General features: G+C 34.5%; 1 protein-coding gene across 5 annotated transcripts in view; it reads left to right on the top strand.

Annotated features, from left to right (window-relative positions):
* Positions 1-21,189, top strand: part of BRAF (B-Raf proto-oncogene, serine/threonine kinase) — a 142,123-nt gene that overhangs the window by 87,462 nt on the left and 33,472 nt on the right. For 4 of the 5 annotated variants that reach the window (XM_044774278.2, XM_070514692.1, XM_070514688.1 and 1 more), the window contains 6 exons: positions 2,894-3,053; positions 9,346-9,382; positions 13,345-13,481; positions 14,448-14,565; positions 17,215-17,299; positions 18,169-18,345. In XM_044774278.2, the coding sequence (XP_044630213.1) occupies positions 2,894-3,053; positions 9,346-9,382; positions 13,345-13,481; positions 14,448-14,565; positions 17,215-17,299; positions 18,169-18,345 (714 nt within the window). Of the gene's footprint in view, positions 1-2,893; positions 3,054-9,345; positions 9,383-10,789; positions 10,910-13,344; positions 13,482-14,447; positions 14,566-17,214; positions 17,300-18,168; positions 18,346-21,189 lie in introns of all 5 variants that reach the window. The other variant, XM_070514705.1, reaches the window with a different exon arrangement.

Genomic DNA, 21,189 nt, shown 5'->3' with positions numbered 1-21,189 from the left:
ACCATTTGCCGATGCCGTGAATATTTTATTCGTAACTAAACTGAAGTACATTCTGGTCTTGAGCAAATGCTAAGATGTTCAAACTTTTGTTTTCCTGTTGCTTTTATGTCACAAGCGTATATGGGTGCCTGTGAAAAGAAAGAAGCCAATCTTGTTTTATATCAATGTTCCTTTGCATTTTGTTAATAGTCCTGATAACAATTATAATGGTCATGAAACACGCGTAATAATAGACGTAACCAAGACATACTGAAGAAGCGATACATTGCCCAGTTTTGAATAGAATGTTAGGGGTACTTCCTTTTCTACTTTTTAAAAATGCTGTGGAATCTATAAGTTTATGAAAAGTCAGCATTTTAAAATTTGCATATCACTGAACAGAAGTCATTTTGCTTCAAAACATTTAATATTCTAGATTAAAATGAGATCTAAACTAAGTGGTAATTTGCTGAAGGATGTTAGAGGTAAAATTCTTTTTATTTTTAATTTGATACTGTTTTAAAGAGGTTTGCAGCTAGATAGGGAGAGGTATCATCAGGAGAAAGCCAGTTTGCTGACTCCCAGCATACTTCACAAGGTCTAAATTACCTTGGTCCAGGTAAAGACTTCGCAGTGTGGAAATGCAATTTGGTTGATTCCCAGAAATGATGAAGGTCAGGGATGTATTGGTTGTCAGTAACCAAAATCAGAATGCCTGGTAATTCATTTCAGAGAGAAATATACCTGTTGGATGGATCAGTACTCACTCCGCTTTTGAAAGATAATTATGAGAAACCAAATTACAATCCGAAGATTGTTTTTGAAATTAGGACATGGTTCAGATGTTTAATGACATCAGGATGTAATAACTTGAAATATTCTCCAAAATTATAATATACTTGCCCTCAAGGCTAGATAAGTTGACTTTGTGGACCAATGCTTACCTTTCCCTGGGTTGTATTATATACCAAATGCCAAATATAGTCTTTCTGATTTTGTATAATAGGCAGATATCCTCATTTTCTAATATATTCATTCTTTTCTTTAGATATGATAACAAAATTTATCCAGGGTTTTGTTTTTCCTACTTCTGTACCAGTGTCCTTTGCATACATATTTCTGATTTGTTATGTACAACATGTTGCTGTTATAGTCTTAATTCAGTAAGTTTCAAGAATGGCTTGATATCACTTATGCCTGTACCAGATCAGTTATATTAGACTATTCTATACAGTTGTAGTTAATTGAGGCTTTTTCTGCTTTTAAGTCCTAACTTAAAGTATACTATTGCCTTAAGACTTTAACTCAGCCTATAAATAGTTTTTAAGAAATAAGTGCACTTTCCAAAACTTTTTTAAAAACACTAATATTGTCATTTTTACATTCTTTCTGCTGCTCCCAAAATCCTTTAGCAAAGGGCATATACTGGCTACCTACAGCAAAAATAAAGACAGCTGTGTCACAAACTAAAAATTTCTCAATAATCAGAATAACAAGGGCCAGTGGAGCATGCTAATTTTTTTAAAAGCCAGTTCCATCAGTCTTACCTATAATTCTTAGTGATCTGATACTAATATTTTAAGGTACGTAACATTTTTAAATTTTTACTTCAATTCTGAGTGGATTCATTTAGTTAATATGAACAAAGTAAAAATTTCTTTCCCTGCCTTTAATAGTATGCTTTAAAGAAGTACAACTATAAACTAGTGTAGTTCAGATTCTATTAACATGCTTTATTCAGGAGCTTTTTGTCACTATTTGGCTTTGGCTCTTCAAACTTTATGTATTCCTTTTCTACTATATTTTCTTTCCATTCCTCTCTAAACCCTCTCCTTTCACAAAATGTCTTTTTATTCCCTCAACATTGTCTTTCTAGCTATGTCTTAATAACCACTAAATAATGCTGATTAGTTACAGAGTTTGCATAAGATGGGTGAAATGATAACCAGTCTCTGAAGAGAGGCTGTTAGCACTGTCATTCATTGGTCCAGATGGAGCTCACTAAGACAGCCATACCTCATCAAGTGCTTACTTCCCAGCTCCCTTGGATATCCTTTCTGATGGGGATAGATTCCTCACAGGTGTTTACAATCTGTTCTCAAAATTTGCGTGCTTTGTGAGTGCCAGATTCATTTTGGGGGCAGTGAGAGATCATAGACTTTGTTATTTATCTACAGTACCAAAATAGGTCATTCTGTTGCCTATTTTGATGGCTTCATCAGAAAACAATTTTTAAAAATGCTTGGTTTAATGCTTGATATATGATTCTTCTGTATCGTATCTGTTATTGGGCATGGTAAAAATGTTTAAATATGAGAGATTGACACTAGAAGGATCATCTTTTGATTTTTAAAATAGTCTTTTGCTGTTGTTCAGAAATTTAATTCAACTTTTGTGTAAAGCAACAGGGTACAACTTTCAGGTCCTGAAATAGGCGTGTGTATTCTCAAGATATTTCTAATTTCCTAATAACGTTTCATAAAAATTTCATTTTAGTAACTTCAGCTATCAAGAAATGGCAAAGGTAAAAAAAAAACAGGTTTTATTCAGTCAGTGTCTACTTAGAGCATTTTTGTCTAACTTTAAAGAACAAGAGTTTCTTCAGCAGATTAACTACAGGTAATATCTAGCCATTTGTAGATTTCCCTAGGATTTTCTGGATAAGAATCAATGTTCTTGTTATTGATAGTCCCTGGAGGGTCTGTTTGAGCAAAGCAGCTTTGTCAGTATTAGTTGTAGACATATATTAGTTTTTTAAAGTAATACTTTTAAAAGCCATTAGCTAGGTTTTTAATGCTTTGTTTTAAAGATCTTATTTGAGACTATAAAAACAAATCTTTATATCATTCATTTTTTTATGTTATCTCTATAAAGTTGCTCTGAATCTTATCTCCCAATGACTTGATTTTTCCAGGCCCCAAATTCTCACCAGTCCATCTCCTTCAAAATCCATTCCAATTCCACAGCCTTTCCGACCAGCAGATGAAGATCATCGAAATCAGTTTGGACAACGAGACCGGTCCTCATCAGCTCCAAATGTACATATAAACACAATAGAACCTGTCAATATTGATGTAAGTATCCAGCATTGTTAAAACTAAAAAAATTTAAGTATATTTCTTAATTTTTCTGCTAAATTATAATATAGATCAGAAATAAATGCCACCTTTCATTTATCTCAGTTATTATAAGTGATAGACTTTTCATGAATTACAGATCAGAAAAACATTGTCATCTTCTCTAACATTAAATGCTTAACTGGTGCCAAATTATAGAGTTATCCTGATTCTTTTTCCTTATGGCACCATCTCTGTAAAAGTCTTATCTTCATTTATTTAACAGATAATCCTCTTGGCCATTTTATGGTACAGAAAAAATAAGAATACAATTGCAGATTTCCTATTTAGATCAATTTGAAATCATGTCCTAAATTTATAAAAGTGGAACTTTGACTTAAATAACCCTTAAGGACTAGTCTTTATGTACTTGACATGTAAAGCTACCCTTTACCTTCTTTACTTTCTTGAGTGTACCATTCTATTCCATCTCTATACATATCTTGAATTTTGGCATATTCTTTTTGTGTAAAGTTTGTCATTCGGATTTAGTGATTCATTTTTTAAAATGCATCTTCTCTGGTATCATCATCATATATTGTGATTTTACCTCTTCAATTATTTTATCTACCTTCTGGCTGGTCACTCTTGACTTTTTTACTTTTCCAGTTTATCTTTCACACTGTAACTTAATTATATGCATTAGTGTGGCTTCTTCAATTAGATCTTAACTTCTAGACGACAGACACCATTCCTAATACAGTTCCCTTGGCACTTGTCAGGATAAACACATAATAGGTCATCAAAAAATACTTGTTTCAGTAAAAGGGTTAGAAGCTAAAGCAGAGGAAATTTCCCATAATACAGACCGGGGGTCAACAAACTTCTTAAAGGGCCACGTAGTAAATATTTTAGGCTTGTGGGTCGTATGATCTCTAATAACAGCTGTTGAACTCTGCCATTGTAGTGTGAAAGCAGCCATAGATAATACATTATAAACCCGTGGGTGAGACTGTGTGGCAATAAAACTTTATTTACAAAATCAGGTGACCAGGCACAATATTTTGCCAGTCCCTGATATAGACAAAGAGAAGGAAGAGATGAGAAAAAAAGATGAGACACACAGGATCAATCCAAAAGGACTGGTTCATTTAACTGAGTCATCCGGATAACTGAGTTAAAGAAGAGAATAAAGTGCCCTTGCTATCCCATCTGTGGTGGGCTGGGGATCCTGATCTTAGAATTAGGTGTCACTTCTCACTGTACTTGTGCTTTAGAACAAAGAGTGTAGGTTATCCTTAATCTCTGTCTATAATAAGCAACAAAACTGAGAAAAATCCACTGAGTTTGTTTGCCTTGGAAAGTAATTATATTTAAAAAGGAAGTTGAAACTGTTTCCCCATATAAACAAGATTACTAGAGTTAGTGAGGTGGTTATGTGTATGTTAGGGGACGAGGGTTGTTCTCATTATATAGGCATTCCTTATGTGAGTCCTCATAGTTATAAGGTTGGGTAGAGAAGCAAAAATTGTCCTAACAGGAAAATATTCGCTCATTAACAAGACCACTTTAATATTAGTCCTCAGACATCCCTCCCCATTTAATACCAGCTTGCATTCCAACCCCTTTACATTAAAATCCAACATTTCATTGAAAACGTAATGCAAATTTAGTGCAAATCTGACAAAGAAAAGATTTCATGAAAACAATGAAAAGCGACTTTGGAGAACTACTTGAATCATATAAAGCCATTAAGAAACAGCAGAATTAAATTAGTCTGGTTAACAATAGAAGAGAGAAAATCCATAAGGATGACAATATATGTAATAGGTTCTTCAAACAAAAATTATTTAACTATCAAAGGATTGATAGAGACCCTTAACAGAATTGATGGAAGTCCTCTTAAAATTTTTATAAAAATGATTATAATTGCGATGTAAAAGATGAATAAGAAATTAAGAATTTCAGTAGTGCTATAAGTTTGGTATTGTGATCAACAAAAACTTGATTCTGTCTGTGTCTGTTCTAAGAATTAGCGTATTGTTGAAATTATAACTTAAATTTTGTTAAATGTAAAAAACCCTTTATTATAAATTTTAATTTCATATTTCAAGATAAGTTCCCAAATCAGATAATCTTCCAACTTTTTACTATGAAATTTTTTCTCTATTTTTATTGAATTCATTTTAAGTGGCCTTTTACTAATGTCAGTTTTCCTCAACTAATAAGGTCTTCCTCTATCTGGCTAGACCTGAATACAAAGGAAGAAAGAAATAGGAGAGTGAAGTACAGGAATAAGGAGATTGTGACATAAGGAATCAAATCTTATTTCTCGGTTAAGTCTGTTCTCGATATGTTCAGAATTGTAACCTTCATCTTTACTTTTAAAACTAACATCCTTTGAACTATTTCCCTTTATCTTTTATTGTTACCACTGTTCTCTTCTCTTAGGCTTGAACATTTGGAGTGTTGTCTTTATATCTTGCCTTTTCATCCTCCCCTGTAACCAAATAGTCATAAGGTATCACCTTTTCCTTTTGATGTGCATCTAAAATTTGTTCTTATCGCCACCATCATCTGGGCCCATATTTCTTCACTGGAACTACTATTACATTAATCTCCTAAATGTATTTCCTGCCATTGGTTTCTGTCCATTTCCATCCTTTACGCTACTGTCAGAATAGTTTTTTTATGTCTCTATTATCTTCATCTGTTCCTTTGTTCTAAAACTTTCATTGACTTTAAGATAAAATATAAACTCTTTAGCATTTTCAGTCATTTCATTCAGTATCAACCACTACTCAACCTTTATTGTTCCAGTAGATAAGATTTAATATTGACTCTGGGATAGGCACTCTGTCAGAATTGGGAATTAAGGATGAATTAGTACATGTCTTTGCCTTCAAGGAGGTCACATTCCAATGGGTGTATTAGACATATAAATAAATAATCATAAAATATATAGTGATAGTTTATAGAAGGGGGTGATAAACTCTACCTGGTTGAATCTAGGAATATTTAGTAGAGAAGGGACAATGTTTAAGCCAGATTGTAAAGGATGAACGAGTAGCAGTGAAGAACTCCAGTTGAGGGTTTTAGGAAGGAAGGGCATTTGTTAAGGAAACAGTATGTGCAAAGGTGTGGAAGTACTTTTACATGGGGTGTAATTATCAGTTGATGTTGTAGGAGTTTAAGGTTCAGGAGAAGGATAGGGAATGGTAGAAGATGAAACTGCATAGGTGGAGTCCACACTGGAAGGCATTGTGCGTACTCTAACGTCTCTGTAGTAGCTGGTAGTAGGGAGGTCTGAAAAACTTGGAGTGAGAGGGAAAGTGATCAGCTCTATATTTTAGAAAAATCCTTTGAATTAATGAGAGATCTGTTAGGCATAATTGTTAGGAATGATATTGAAAATGGCTAATATTTATGAATGCTTACTATGTGCCAGGTACTATACTACGGGCTTTACATAAATTTTCTTATTCTGTCCTTATAAACACTCATGGGTTAAAGTACTATTATTATCCTTATTTTACTGTTAAGAAAATTAGATTTAGAGAGGTTAAGAAACTTACCCAAGATAACACAGCTGATAAATATTGAAATGGAATAAAACCAGCCTTTCTTCCTTATGCTTAACAACTGTTCTGTATAGTAGTAGAGGAGAGAGGTGAAAGAGAGGGGAGGTATAGGATAATGCCCAGATTTCTGGTTTGGGTGAATAGATAGTATCCGTTAAGCTAGGAAATACCAAAGGAAGGACAGGTTTTATAGAAACAAAAATGGTAACTTCTATTTTGGACATATTGACTTAAACATGTCTGTGGGATTTTACTGGTTTAGAAGTCCAATAGCAGTTGAATATAAGGACCTCAAGTGCAGATACAGGTTTAGGAATAATTAGTGTATTTGTGTCAGTTAAAACCACGGATGTAAATGTTATCACTCAAAGAGTGTATGTAAATTGAAAAGAGGGTAGAAAATGCAACCTTGGTGAATGCTAACATTTGAGGTACAAGCAGAGACAGTTGTTCTCTGTCTTCTTTGGGGCTCCTGTTCTTAAGTGTAGCTTCAGATAAGTAAAGGAAAGTAGTGTTGCAAAAGCCAAAGGGAGAAAAGCGATTTCAAGAAGGCTGAAGTAGTTGATGTCAGTTGCTGTTGAGACTCAAATGAGATAAGGACTGAGAGTAACCATTGAAGTGGGCAATTAAAATGTCATTTTGACTTCATTGAGAGCTGTTTCAGAGGGCTTGTGGAGGAGAGAAAGGCAGATGAAGATGTGAGATGGTGTCAATTTTGAAAAGCTTGAAAGAGCCATAGGTTGAAGGAGGGTTGAGGGATAGTTTTTAATGTGAGAGACTTCAGCATTTTTGTAACTTGAGGGAAATAAGCCAGTGAAGGGAGAGGTTGAAAATAGCAAGAGAGGGAATAATTTATGTAGTAAAGTTCCTTGAACTTGGAAACAGTATTCCTCAGAGGCTATGAGGAATAAAGATGGACATAGCTAGCTCTGCCACTCTTTATAGGCAGTATGACCTTGGGCAGATGACTTAACCTTGAGGCTAATAGTGTTCACCTCTTAATAGTGTTTGAAAATGCTTATTATGCCTGGTAAATAATAAGAATTCAGAAACTGTAGCTAATACTACTGTGCAAATATTTGTAGATATAGAGGAAGGACAGAAAGTTCTTTGATGGCTTCTGTTTTTTCTCTCCTGCTAAAGGGAAAGATAAAAGTAAAAAAGGAACTACAAAAGATTGGGAAAAAGTTTGAAGTAGCCGTTATTGGAATACTAGAAGATCTGATTTAACGTGGAGTAAGTGGAAAAGATTGTCAAGAAGCTTTAAGAACATATTTGAGGTTGGAAAATATAAATTTGTAGTGGTACTAGTGGTAGGTCATAAGACTGGAGAGCAGACTCTGGCTGATCTGTGATTGTGGGGCCCTACGGGCTCCAAAGAGGAAAGGGATATGGCATTTCTGTCTGCAGCAAAGAGGAAAGGGATATGGCATTTCTGTCTGCAGCAAAGAGGAAAGGGATATGGCATTTCTGTCTGCAGCAAAGAGGAAAGGGATATGGCATTTCTGTCTGCAGCAAAGAGGAAAGGGATATGGCATTTCTGTCTGCAGCAAAGAGGAAAGGGATATGGCATTTCTGTCTTTGTCTTGTGGTTCTTTCTGTCCAGAAGGCCCTCTGCTTTTCTTTTCTACACTCCTATCTGTCCCTCAAACCCCAACTCATGGCCCGTCTCTTCAAATGCTTCACCAGTGACCAAGTCCTATAGTTAATTATTTATCCTTTGAACTTGTGTTAGCACTTAAGATCTTTTTACCCATAGCATTTATTTGGTAGTTAACAACTTAGGCGTCTTTTTAATCGTTTTCTTAAACTATTATTCTTATATCATTTAATTTCTATTTGTGTACATCTTACTTTCACTTAAATTATAAGCTCTCAAGAACACAGAAAGTTAGTGAGACCACCAGGATTTTATATTTGTTGGTAGCCACACAACCCCTAACACCTAGAACCTTGTTGGCAGGTATATGAGTATTCATTAATTATCTTGTAGAAAATGTTAAAGCCTTTATATAATACATTGAATTTGATAGAAAAGAATCAGTAAAGAATTTACTCTCTGTTTTAGCCTATAAACAAAAGCTGCCTATTTGCAAAGAGCCTACGAGCCTATTTAGAGACATTTGGGGCCATTCAATCCCTCATATTTAAGTTATACTGGGTAAACAAACTAACCTAACTTCTGCCTATCAAGATGCAAATTGTTTTATTAGCTGCATAATACTTACTAAATTGATACACTATAGTTTACTTAGCCAATATGTCAATATACCTAGAATAGGGAAATAATTATTTGATTTTTTAGTATGATGGGTAATGCTGCACTAAACATCTTTGTGCATATCATTTTTTCTTCTGAATTATTTCCTTAGGAAAAATTCCCAGAAGTGGAATTACAGGATCAAAGGGTATGAACATTTTATGGCTCTTAATAGATGCCAGTAGAATTTTTTTTAAGAATTGATGCAGCCATTGGTTTTGAATGGCCTGAAATGGATTTCAGCATTTGCTCAGGACTAATAATCCCTTCATTATAGGGTTAGGGTTGGCAAGTGTTTCAAAAGTTTGATTTTATCATCTTCACTGGCTAATTCCATATTCTTTCTGTTTTGTGAAATAGTTTTAAGACAGGTATTATTTTGGATTAACCTTTCTGTTAATGCTTAGTGGAAAATTCAATGTTACTACTTTCTTATCATATGCTTATATACATTACTGTTTATTTGTAGGACTTGATTAGAGACCAAGGGTTTCGTAGTGATGGAGGTAAGTAGTGATTTCAATTAAAAAAAAAAAAACCTCAAGGAAAAATGCAATTGCTTTGCTGCTTGTCGTCTTTATATTTGCTTCTTTCATGAAACACAGACACAGAGAAAAATGTGTAGAGAAAACCCAAAGTTTTTCTGTTTTTCTTTAGTGTTTATCATTTGGATCTAATAAAGTTTTAACTAATTTATAATATGAGTAAAGAAAAAGAGAAGACATACAAGGGAGTCTTAAATGTACTATCTTCAATTTTAAAATATTGTTATCAAGGAGAGATCCTTAGTTATTCTACCCACTTTATTAATTCCTGACTATCTGGAAAGCCGGAGTTGCTAAATTTCCTTTGGGAGCCCTCACTAATAGTTAAAGTCTGAACTTAGAATCGGTTAAAACTTAACTTTCCTAAATTGTTCTTGGGGAGAATCTCTTGAATTGCATGTCTCAACTTCTCAGTTTGTTAGACATTGTCAGCCACTTCCCTTCAGCCTTCCTAGGAGGGTTTGGAATGTACATTTTATAAAAAGGACCCCTAATAGAAAAGCCCGGTTACCCTCTTATTAGTCTGGGAAATAAAATAAACAAATGAGAAATTGAATTAAGATTTCTTACAGAATTTTCATCTGATAATCACGCTAGCACCCAGTGAAAATTGGGGGCATAAGAAAACATTGCTTAAGCAAATACTTTTTAAGTGAGAATTTATCCCCATATGATGTTTTCTAAGAGGTAGTCTTTGAAACTATCTTGAAGTTTTCTACGAGGTGGTCCAGCTGTCTTCTGTCTAATAAGGAAGACCTGTAGTACCTGCTTATCTTACTTAGACTTGGTCTTTTCACTGTGACCTGCTTTATCTTCAAAATATCTAAGCCTAGACTCAAAGATATTTTATATTGAATAAACATTGTATAAACCATATTTTGTTATGTTTCTATATAACTGTGAAGCTACCAAATTAATAACCCTGCACTATATAGTCTGGACTTAGTATTTACCATATAGCACATATTATAAAAGTTTTTTTTTGTTTGTTGTTCCATGAACCCACCAGTTAATGTTGCTGCCAGTTTGACTTTCATATGTCTTAATAGCTGTGGCTTTTGATAATTTTACTCAATACATCCAACATTTAAATGTTGCCATCATGTTAGCATCACAGACTTAACTTAGTCATAAAAAGTTAATGCTGCCTGCTTAACTACCTAAAATGAAGTGGCATTTTTTCGTCCTTTTTATGAGTCACTTTTTAAAAAATTGGGATTTTATGAAAATAAGCAGATTTTTTAAACATCCAGAATTATCTTGTGAAGCAGGCTTTGACTCATCTTATTTATTCCCCATGACTTCTTTCATTTCTTCTGTGTGTCTGTCTTCCTGTGTTTGCCTGCCCCTCTCTTTCTCTTCTAACAGCCCCTTTGAACCAGCTGATGCGCTGTCTTCGGAAATACCAATCCCGGACTCCCAGTCCCCTCCTACATTCTGTCCCCAGTGAAATAGTGTTTGATTTTGAGCCTGGCCCAGTGTTCAGAGGTAGTTGGGCTCTTCTTTCTTGTTTTCACCCAAAGCAAACTAAATATAAACTACAGATACCGTTTGTGCCTCACCCTCACAGCGTGTGTTTGTAAGTGTGAGAGTTTTCAGTACTAAATTTCTGCTTGGCCTGGCTGGAATGCTCTGAATGTGCTTCTCACACATACTCGCTATCACAAGCTTTCTGTATGCCGTCTGTCATAAATTTTTAAAAGCAAGAAAATTCTGAGCTGAGGTTTCCATCTCATTTTTTGTTATATTACTTTTTGGTCTTGATAACTTCTTAAACTCGGGGGGTGGCAATAAATAATGTGTGGCGGGGTTCCTTCGATCTGAATTCCACTTATTTTAGTCCATTTAAGTGATAACCTGGATGACTGCTGATGTTTGTTATCAGTTTTTATGGTTTTTAAGAAAATAAAAAATGGAAATTAAGTCCTTATTATGAGATTTTACTAGACTTTTAGCTATATTTTTCTGTGATATCAGCAGTGGGTCTTTATTTTGTGTAGGACATGTATCATTTATATTATATCAAAGGCAGAGTTTTTAAAAAGATTTGTAATATATTTTGGTATTTTAGGACACTTTAGGAAATTTGAGGATTTAACATTTTTCAGGGTTTATGCCCTAATATGAGGGAAAAAAACAGTGTAAATTCACTCTCCCATTTCATCTTGCCATACTTTAATTAGTAAACGGATTTTTAATAATTTAAGTCAAAATTGAGACAGATGTCTTGCTATAAATATTTTTGAAGAATTATATTTACTGGCTCTTGCTAGTTAGTGTCTGTTACTTATTCTGAATGTAGTGATGGTGTTTAAGATTTTTGTTCTCTTAGCCTAACTGTTTCTCAGGAAATCTATAGAATGGGCTAGAAGTCATACAGTACTGAGTAGTGTAATTAAAGTAAGTAATGCAATACAGTACTGAATAGATCAGAACTGCAAAGCCTGAGTTAGCAGTTAAGGTTTTATGATGCTGAAAATTATCAGTGGAAGGTAGAAAATGGATTGTGCTCTAGTTAGTAGGCATTTCATATGCCATTTTCTTTGAGAAAATTGCATACGAGATCATGGAAATTTCACATTGAGGTATATCATATAGTGATGATAAAATTTCTACACAGATTTAATTGTTGTCATTGGTATCTTTTTTCTTTGAAAGTTAGTATCTTTTTTTCCCCTGAGCGTAGTAATCTTTAAAAAAAAAAAAATCTAGTGAAGTCTTTTTGTTTTGTGTAAGCAAATATTACTTAATATCTCAGTCCTGCTCGGCTGAACTCAGGCCCCACTAGGAGTCATTGCCCTGAACCCTTCTGAACCAGGCTCTACCAAACGTGAATTTAGGATTTTTGCTCAGTCAGCGTTTGGAAGAGTACCCATCAGAAAGGTATGCAACCTTGCCAAGTGAGTCCGCTTTCAAAGAGTGTACCCCTTTGGCTCACTTGGCTTATGGAATATTTTCGTTTGCAGTAACTTGACTGAGAGGTAGTAGCACTTACTTTGCACTCACTTGTAAAGGCTGAGATTTTTCAGAAAACCTTGAGAAACCTGCATGACTTTGTTTACATTAACTTTGTTATGCAGGTAACAAATAATCTTTGTTTAATAGAATAAGCCTCCAGGGACTAGTGGAACTGACGGATATCTCTCACTCTTACATAGTACATTATGTAGTATGGGATTTTTAAAAGTTTTAGTGGCTAATGTGAAAGAGCCAGATATTTTCAATATTAAGGTAACCATTAGAGTATGTTTCCATTTGGGGGTCTCCATCTTTTTTTATATTGATTGGCTGTTGAGGTAACATAAAATAATTAAAAGTTTACTCATTACGTAAGCTTTTGAGTTAATTTTGCTTTTGGTTGTTTTTTTAAAAGATTTTTTTTATTTTTTTCCTTTTTCTCCCCAAAGCCCCCCAGTACATACTTCGTTGTGGGTCCTTCTAGTTGTGGCATGTGGGACGCTGCCTCAGCGTGGTTTGATGAGCAGTGCCATGTCCAAGCCCAGGATTCGAACCAATGAAACACTGGGCCGCGTGCAGCAGAGCACGCGAACTTAACCACTCAGCCACGGGGCCAGCCCCGCTTTTGATTTTTTTTAATCAAAGAAACAGAAACTTGGGAGTATTTCTTAGTACATATTTATCTCTTATTTTAGAGACATTGTTTTTCTTTTAGACTCTGGACCAACCAAGCAAAGTATCTGTAATCACATGTTTTAAAGATCTTTAAATTGGCCAAAAACTAAAAGAAATTATAGTGCTAATCATCAAATGGGGCCCCCTTTTGGCTCTCCTTTCCAGGAGTTATATATTTGAACATGCACTGCATTTTTTGAATGTCTAAATCTCCCTTCACCCTCCGCCCCCAATAAATTAACATACTCCATTCTTCTTTAACGGATGCATTTTTCCTTCTACTACCTTAGGATCAACCACAGGTTTATCTGCCACCCCCCCTGCCTCATTACCTGGCTCACTCACTAATGTGAAGGCATTACAGAAATCTCCAGGACCTCAACGGGAAAGGAAATCATCTTCATCCTCAGAAGACAGGAATCGAATGGTGAGAGTATATGATATCTTTCCTCTAAGTTTTTTCTTTTTAGAAGTCATAGCCAAATGTAATGTCACCTTTTAGATATATTGGTATGTGACACAGAATTCCCATAATCAGATTTAAGAACTGATAGTTTTTTGCTTAAAGCATATTCTTGCAACACTGAATTTTGCTCTCAAGTCTAATGTACTGGAGTAAAAGGCAGTTTGGGAAGAGTAAGAATAGTGTTCTGTTTCTAAAATAAGAAAAATGAAAGTAAGCCAGTATTTTAGAAAGCATGATTAGCCATATATGTTCTAAAGTGCTGGTTGGAAATTAAATATCTACCAAATGACATTCTTCCCTATTTGAAAAATGAACTTTATGCTGCAAAATAAATCTATATTAAAAAGTAGTAATTTAATTTTAGCAATAGTATATTAATAGTCTATGTTACATAGGTGGATCCTTTATCCTACCAAAGTGATTATCTATGTTGATGATTTTTTTTGAGAGGCTGAATCAAATAAGGTTTATCAGGCAATTTAGGACTGACAGGAAGAGAGTAGTAGATAAATGATCAGCAGTTACCATAATATGTTAACTTAAATTTTGGCCTCTGGAACCAAAACTAGTCACAAATGTATAGTGCTTATCTTGCCCCTAGTAGTCCTCCAAATGATAAAAACCTGTTTTATTTCATTAATTTTAGTAATACACATTTCTGCTCATACCTAATAAATAATTTTTATTTTTTAATAAATTGTTTTCATCCTGATACAGACTTAGGTCTTAAATTTAAATTACATGTTGTAAGAATCATACTTCTCACTATTATTCCTCCAGTGTATGGGTTTGTCTTTTTTTTTTAAAGGACCTTATTCTCTTTCTAACTTATGTCCCTTTCAGGCATAGGGTAATGTACATAGTGTGAAACCTAAGATTTTCCTTTTTTGTTTGCTTTGGCCTGACTTTTGCACTGTTTTTATCAAGAAAACTCTTGGTAGACGGGATTCAAGTGACGATTGGGAGATTCCTGATGGGCAGATCACAGTGGGACAAAGAATTGGATCTGGGTCATTTGGGACAGTCTACAAGGGAAAGTGGCATGGTATGTATGTAATACAATGACCTTGTCACATGTCATAATAATAGGATATGTTTAACAACTTTTATAAAAAAAATCAAAGGGAGTATTCACTGTTTGCATCATTAAGCTTTTTTGATCAGATGCAAGAGTCCTCCAAAGGTTTCTGACAAAAATTATGGGAGATAAAAACTTGATTCACAGCAACCAGGACTCCTATCATTATATTGCAGTAATAATTTTTAAAGATGGTAATCCTCCAGATGAGCTAGTCCTAAGATTTTTTTTTCTTTTAGAAGTCTTTCTGCTAATAATTTTATTTGTATTATAAACTACAAGTAAACATATTAATTGTGTACTTATTACCAAAGGAAGAAATGGCAGTAAACATATACAAAATGTTAGCCTCACAAGTTATCAAAGAATTGCAAATTCAAAAACTAGAAATCATTATTTGCCTCTCAAATAAAGATTTTTTTTATTATTATTATTAGGTTTTTTTGATGAGGAAGGTTAGCCCTGAGCTAACATCTGTTGCCAATCTTCCTCTTTTTGCTTGAGGAAAATTGCTGCTGAGCTAACATCTGTGCCAGTCTTCCTCTATTTTATGTGGGATGCCGCCACAGCATAGCTTGACAAGTGGTGCTAGGTCCACGCCTGGGACATGAACCTTTGAACCCCGGGTCGCCAAAGCAGAGCACCTGAACTTAACCACTACGCCACCAGGCCAGCCCCCAAAGAATTTTTTTTTAATTGATTATATTCAGAGGTGTGGTTGTATACTGCTGGTGGGAAAATAAATTGCTACAGATTTTCTGGAGGGCAATTTGGCAATATGTATATTGAACCAACAATTTCATTTGTAGATCTTTATAATAAGGAAGTAATTGGACAGGAACAAACAGATGTGTGTACAGGTATTTTCATTAGAGATTTAATATTAATGAAAGATGGCAATAAACTTTAAGTGCCCGTTAATAGAGTATTGGATAAATAAATTGATAACCTCCATATATGGTTATATAGAAATTAGAATAGTATGATAGATCTGTATTTATTGATATGGAAAGGTGTCTGTGGTATATTAAATTTTACAAAGCAGCATATATAATATCCCATGTTATGGTGCTACATAGAAATATATGTAACAATTTTTTTAGTGATCATCAGTATTTTAGTATATTTCTTTTTAGGTTATATTTTCATAAATATTCACACTACATACATATAAAAGCCTAGTAGGATATGAATCAGTATGTTAACATTGGTCATTTCTTAGTGACATGATTATGGGAGATTTTTATTTTTTCCTTTATGCTTTCAAAATGTTTAATTTTTTACTATGAGCACTCTATTACTTTGATAATCAGGAAAATCAATGTGAATTACATTAAAGTATAATCTACATGCAAAAAATGTATATAAGTGTACAAGTAGCTGAAATCTCACAATGTGAACACATCTGTGTTCAATAAACAGACCGTTACTCACCTCTGCTGAGGGTAACCACTATCCTGACTTTAACAGAAATCATGCAATATATACTCTTTTGTGTTTGACCTCTTTCACTCAACATTGTTTCTAAGATTCATCTATATTATGTGTGTAGTTGTAGATCATTCATTCTCTATATAGTATTTGTTGTGTGATTGTGACATTATTTATTTTTCTATCTACTATGTGATGAGCATTTGGAATAGTTTCCATTTTGGGGCTATTACAAATGCTGCTGTGACTATTCTTAGTACGTATCGTTTGATGAACATATATGTTCATTTTTGCTGGGCATATACACGTGAACAAGAATTGTGGAGCCACTGGATATGCGTATGTTCAGTTTTAGTAGATACGTATGGCCAACAGTGTTTCAAGTGGTTGTACCAATTTACACACCCACTGGCAATGTGTGAGAGTTCTACCTGTTTTACATGAAGTTCTTTTTGTAATTTTAATAATTTTCCTGAGTAAAAGCAACAAGTGATCCATGGATTTGAAAATAAATGTTAACTACTCTGATAAATAAGTATTGCAGTTTTCTGTTTCAGCCAAGGTTCATTGGACCTGTCATCTGTAGTTTTAGCATTCAATTACTAAATGCATCTAATTTAACATTGTTGAGTAACCAGGAAAACATACCATGGGCACTTAATTTCTTCAACTACATTTTCAGGGGAAAAGCAAAGTTGTTTTTTTTTTTTTCTTTCTAGATTGGCACCTGAGCTAACAACTGTTGCCAGTCTTCTTTCTTTTTTCTTCTTCCCAAGGCCCCCCAGTACATAGTTGTATATTCTAGTTGCGAGTGCCTGTGGTTGTGCTATGTGGGACGCTGCCTCAGCATGGCCTGATGAGTGATGCAATGTCTGCGCCTGGCATCTGAACCAGTAAAAACCCCGGGCCGCCAAAGCAGAACATGCAAATTTAACCACTTGGCCACGGGGCCTGCCCCTGGTTATCTTTTTAGATTAGAATGTTGAAATACTAATACAGGAGTATCATTGTTAGTTTAGTTTTTATCCTTGGAAAATTAATGCAGTTCAGGAAGTTACGATGTAATTTATTTACAATTTACTAATGGATTTAAAGCTGTGGTAATTAGTGAAAATACCCACGAGTTTTTTATATTTTTAAGTTTAAAAAATAGGAATGACATTTGGAATGACGATTACCTTTTAGGTGATGTGGCAGTGAAAATGTTGAATGTGACAGCACCCACACCTCAGCAGTTACAGGCCTTCAAAAATGAAGTAGGAGTACTCAGGTGAGCTTGTGTGAATTACTGTTTTCTGGAGAAGTTATCTTCATCAACTCCTGTTTTCCAGTGGTACCCACTGTTAGCTTTACAGGTTTACTCAAAATTGATAAAAGAATTTGTCTGAATATATTGTCTTTAAATCATATTCTTTTAAGTGGTATGCAATATTATGTGGTATAGGTGTTAGAAGAATTAATCCTAGAGTGAATTAATGGAAATATAGTATTCTGATCATGAGAAATAATACTTCCACTTATGAAAATAATACTCTCAAAATTGTAATCTTATCAGAACACATTTAGAGATTATATCAAGCTCTGAGACTTGATGAACATTAATAAACTAGAGCATGTCCAGGCAAGGACAACTTAGATGCAGAGGATTCTAGAACTAGAACTTAGCGGGGAAGTAGTCAACAGAACTGAGGATATTTAGGTCCATAGTAGGCTGTTAAAAACTTACCCTGTTATTACGGAGAGCAGAAGGGGAAGTAAGCCAGGGGTGGAAGATGTAGGATATTGATTTTTTTCTCAACCCAAAAAAACCTCTCTAATACTAGAACCAGTTAACAAAAAAAAATAAAAGTGGTGGAATAGGCTACAGTCTCAGTGATAAAATTCTCGTAATTGGAGGTATTTAAGCAACCTCTAGTTGCCTATCTGTGAGGTATATTTTAAAAGATATTTCTGAAAAGGGTAGGATGTTAGATTAGACATTTTCTAAAGTCTCTTCTAAAGTTATCCTTCTGTAGCCTTTTTTAAAAATACCTTTTTCTGACAACATTTTACTGATAAGTAGACTGCTTTGGTCCTCTTTTTTAAGATTTGCAAAAGTTTATCAATATTTCCTATTTACCGTCACATTTCTTTTTACAGGAAAACTCGACATGTGAATATCCTACTCTTCATGGGCTATTCAACAAAGCCACAACTGGCTATTGTTACCCAGTGGTGTGAGGGCTCCAGCTTATATCACCATCTCCACATCATTGAGACCAAATTTGAGATGATCAAACTTATAGATATTGCTCGGCAAACTGCACAGGGCATGGAGTAAGTTCTGTTCTGTTAAATCTCTTTAAAGTTACTTTTGAAGACCACTGAGTGTGTTTTAAAAGTTGTAGCTAATATTCTTTTGGATTACTTTTTAAATTGCTGTCCAGCAACATGGACAGTTGTGACTAATGACTAGCAGTATGAATTAAGATCTAAAATAGTCCCTGTCTAGTACAGTCTTCAAACATATGTCAAGTATTTGATAATAAATATGTGACTGCAAATTTGTTTATTAGCATGCAACAATTTAGTTCAGAAAACAAAAATAGGCCAAAAAAACCCACCACTAAAAATTCACTAACAATTATTGAAGTATATAAAATGATTGCTAGTTATCCTTTCAAATTATTTTCTCCATGTGCCCATATATTCTATTGCAAAATGATCATCTGCATGAAATAAAGTAAAATGAAAATCTGCATTCTGATCCTACTTGAGCATTTCAGATTGAGTTGTTCGTATCCGTTGAATTTTGCTATTTAATTTAACAGATAAAAAGTTACTTTATAAAGTTTGTTATATGCCAAAATAGGGAACTGACTAGGAAGGGTAAATTTTGCATGCAACTCTTAAGTGGCAAATGAATAGGTAAATCAAAAGGTAAAATTAATTAATTTCGAAAGCCTTTAGATGAAAAATTTTAAGTAAGTAAAATATAAGTTTGAAAGCTCTATGGGTAGTTAAAAAATATGTATCTTAATTTAACATTTTATAGTACACAGATGGCTTTCACATGTGTACGTCATTATGTCATTTAATCTTTATAATGTTATGGAGTAGTTTTTTGTTTTGTTTTGTTTTGTTTTGTTTAAAGATTTTATTTTTTCCTTTTTCTCCCCAAAGCCCCTCCGGTACATAGTTGTATATTCTTCGTTGTGGGTCCTTCTAGTTGTGGCATGTGGGACGTTGCCTCAGTGTGGTTTCATGAGCAGTGCCATGTCAGAGCCCAGGATTCGAACCAACAAAACACTGGGCCGCCTGCAGCGGAGCACACGAACTTAACCACTCGGCCACGGGGCCAGCCCCTGGAGTAGATATTTTCATTTTCTTTTTACAGATAAGGAAACTGAGGCTTTTAAATGACTTGTCTGAGGCCCCACATTTAATAAGTGTCAGCATACATGTTTAACTCAATTTCTGACTCCCATCCATTATTCTTTCCCCATAATCACTATGCTACTTTCACATTATAAAATTGAATAAAAGGGTATATATGTATCAAAACCTAGAAACCTAAAACTCTGACTCAAAATCACTTATAGCAAGTAGGCATAGAACCAAGACTCAAAACCAGATCTGGCTCTTAAGTCTTCCCACCATCTGTGTCGAAACTAAGAAATATATCTATACTTTAGATTGTTTACAAGCCTATGTTCAGCCAAAATGCTTATTGCAGCTAGTTATTACCTTATTCAGTAACATTCCCACTTATCCACTAGACGTGAAACAACCTTTCATATGAGTTAGAATCTAAAACTGTTCAACTCTGAAAGGTTATATTAAAATCTTGTGAAAAGTAAACCATGGCAAAAATAGTAAACATTGAGGGAAACAAAGCTTATTCTGCTCCCACCCCACTGGTCTCTGCTGTTTCTTCAGCAGGCCAAGCATGTTCCGTCCTCGGGGACTTTGTACTTGTTATTTTCCCATTAGGATACTCATGCTGCAAATATCCATAGAGCTTCTTGCTTATGTCTCTGTTCAAATGTCACCTTTTACAAAATAAGCCAGATACCATATGATTTCACTCGTGGAAGATAAACAAATAACGTGGGTAAAAAGAACAGATTAGTGGTTACCAGAGGGGAAGGAGGTCCCGGTAGGGGGAGAGGAAAGGGGTGAAAGGGCACATATATATGGTGACAGATAAAAACTAGACTATTAGTGGTGGGCACAATGCAGTCTACACAGAAGCTGATATATAATAATGTACACCTAAAATTATACAATCTTATAAGCCAATATGACCTCAATAAAATAATTTTTTTTTAAAGTTGCCTTTTAAAAGAAGCCTTCTCTGATCACTTTGTATAAAGAACATGTTCCTACCCCACCCTATCACTCTCTATACCCCACCCTTGTTTTTTTTATTTTTTTAACACCAAACTCCATGTGACATTTTGTCGCATCCACTAGAATACAGGCTATATGAGAGCAGAGGCTTTGTTCGTTGTTTTATCCCTCATGTCTAGAAGAGGGCCTGGCCTATGATAGGTATTCCATACATATCTGTTAAATGAAAAAATTAAAGAATAGTTACACACAACTGCATAGTATTGATAGGTGTACCTTCCAGAAAAGAGAGAAGCCAAATCCTTCTCATATCAAAACCAAGAACTGTCAAGGAAAGGAAAAATAATCAAATAAATCATAAAAGGGAAGAGGCTTTTGCTGTAAAAAAGCAGCAAGGAATAGTTAAAAATAGTATAAAAATTGCTTTTAGAAACAGTGATGGGGTAGTGAAGTGCCAGTGTTGATTAAGACGAGAAGTGACAGTACAGAAGAAAACTATCAAGTTGGAATAGTTCTGTAGTCTGGGAGACAGTCAGTCAAGAGGCAGTATTTTCTCATTGCTTTACAGTTTTGGATCTGTAAGTGTAAACCTTTACAGTCTATTTCTCTACTCCAAAATACTTTGCTTACATTTTTAAGTAACTCTCACTACATAATGAATGCCTGGCTGTGAATGTAGATCATCCCATTGGTTCATCCTAGATTTTAACAGCTGAAACAGTATTAGTTACAAGTTTTAAGCCTTCTATCAGAGAATATTTTATTACCAGCTTAAAATTAACCAAAGAAGATACAGTTCTCTTTTTTCCTTTCTGTTCCTTATAAGAT

Source organism: Equus asinus, chromosome 1 (genome assembly GCF_041296235.1).
Source record: "Equus asinus isolate D_3611 breed Donkey chromosome 1, EquAss-T2T_v2, whole genome shotgun sequence".
Classification (NCBI taxonomy): Eukaryota; Metazoa; Chordata; class Mammalia; order Perissodactyla; family Equidae; genus Equus; species Equus asinus.
This window is presented reverse-complemented; position numbering and strand designations above follow the sequence as displayed.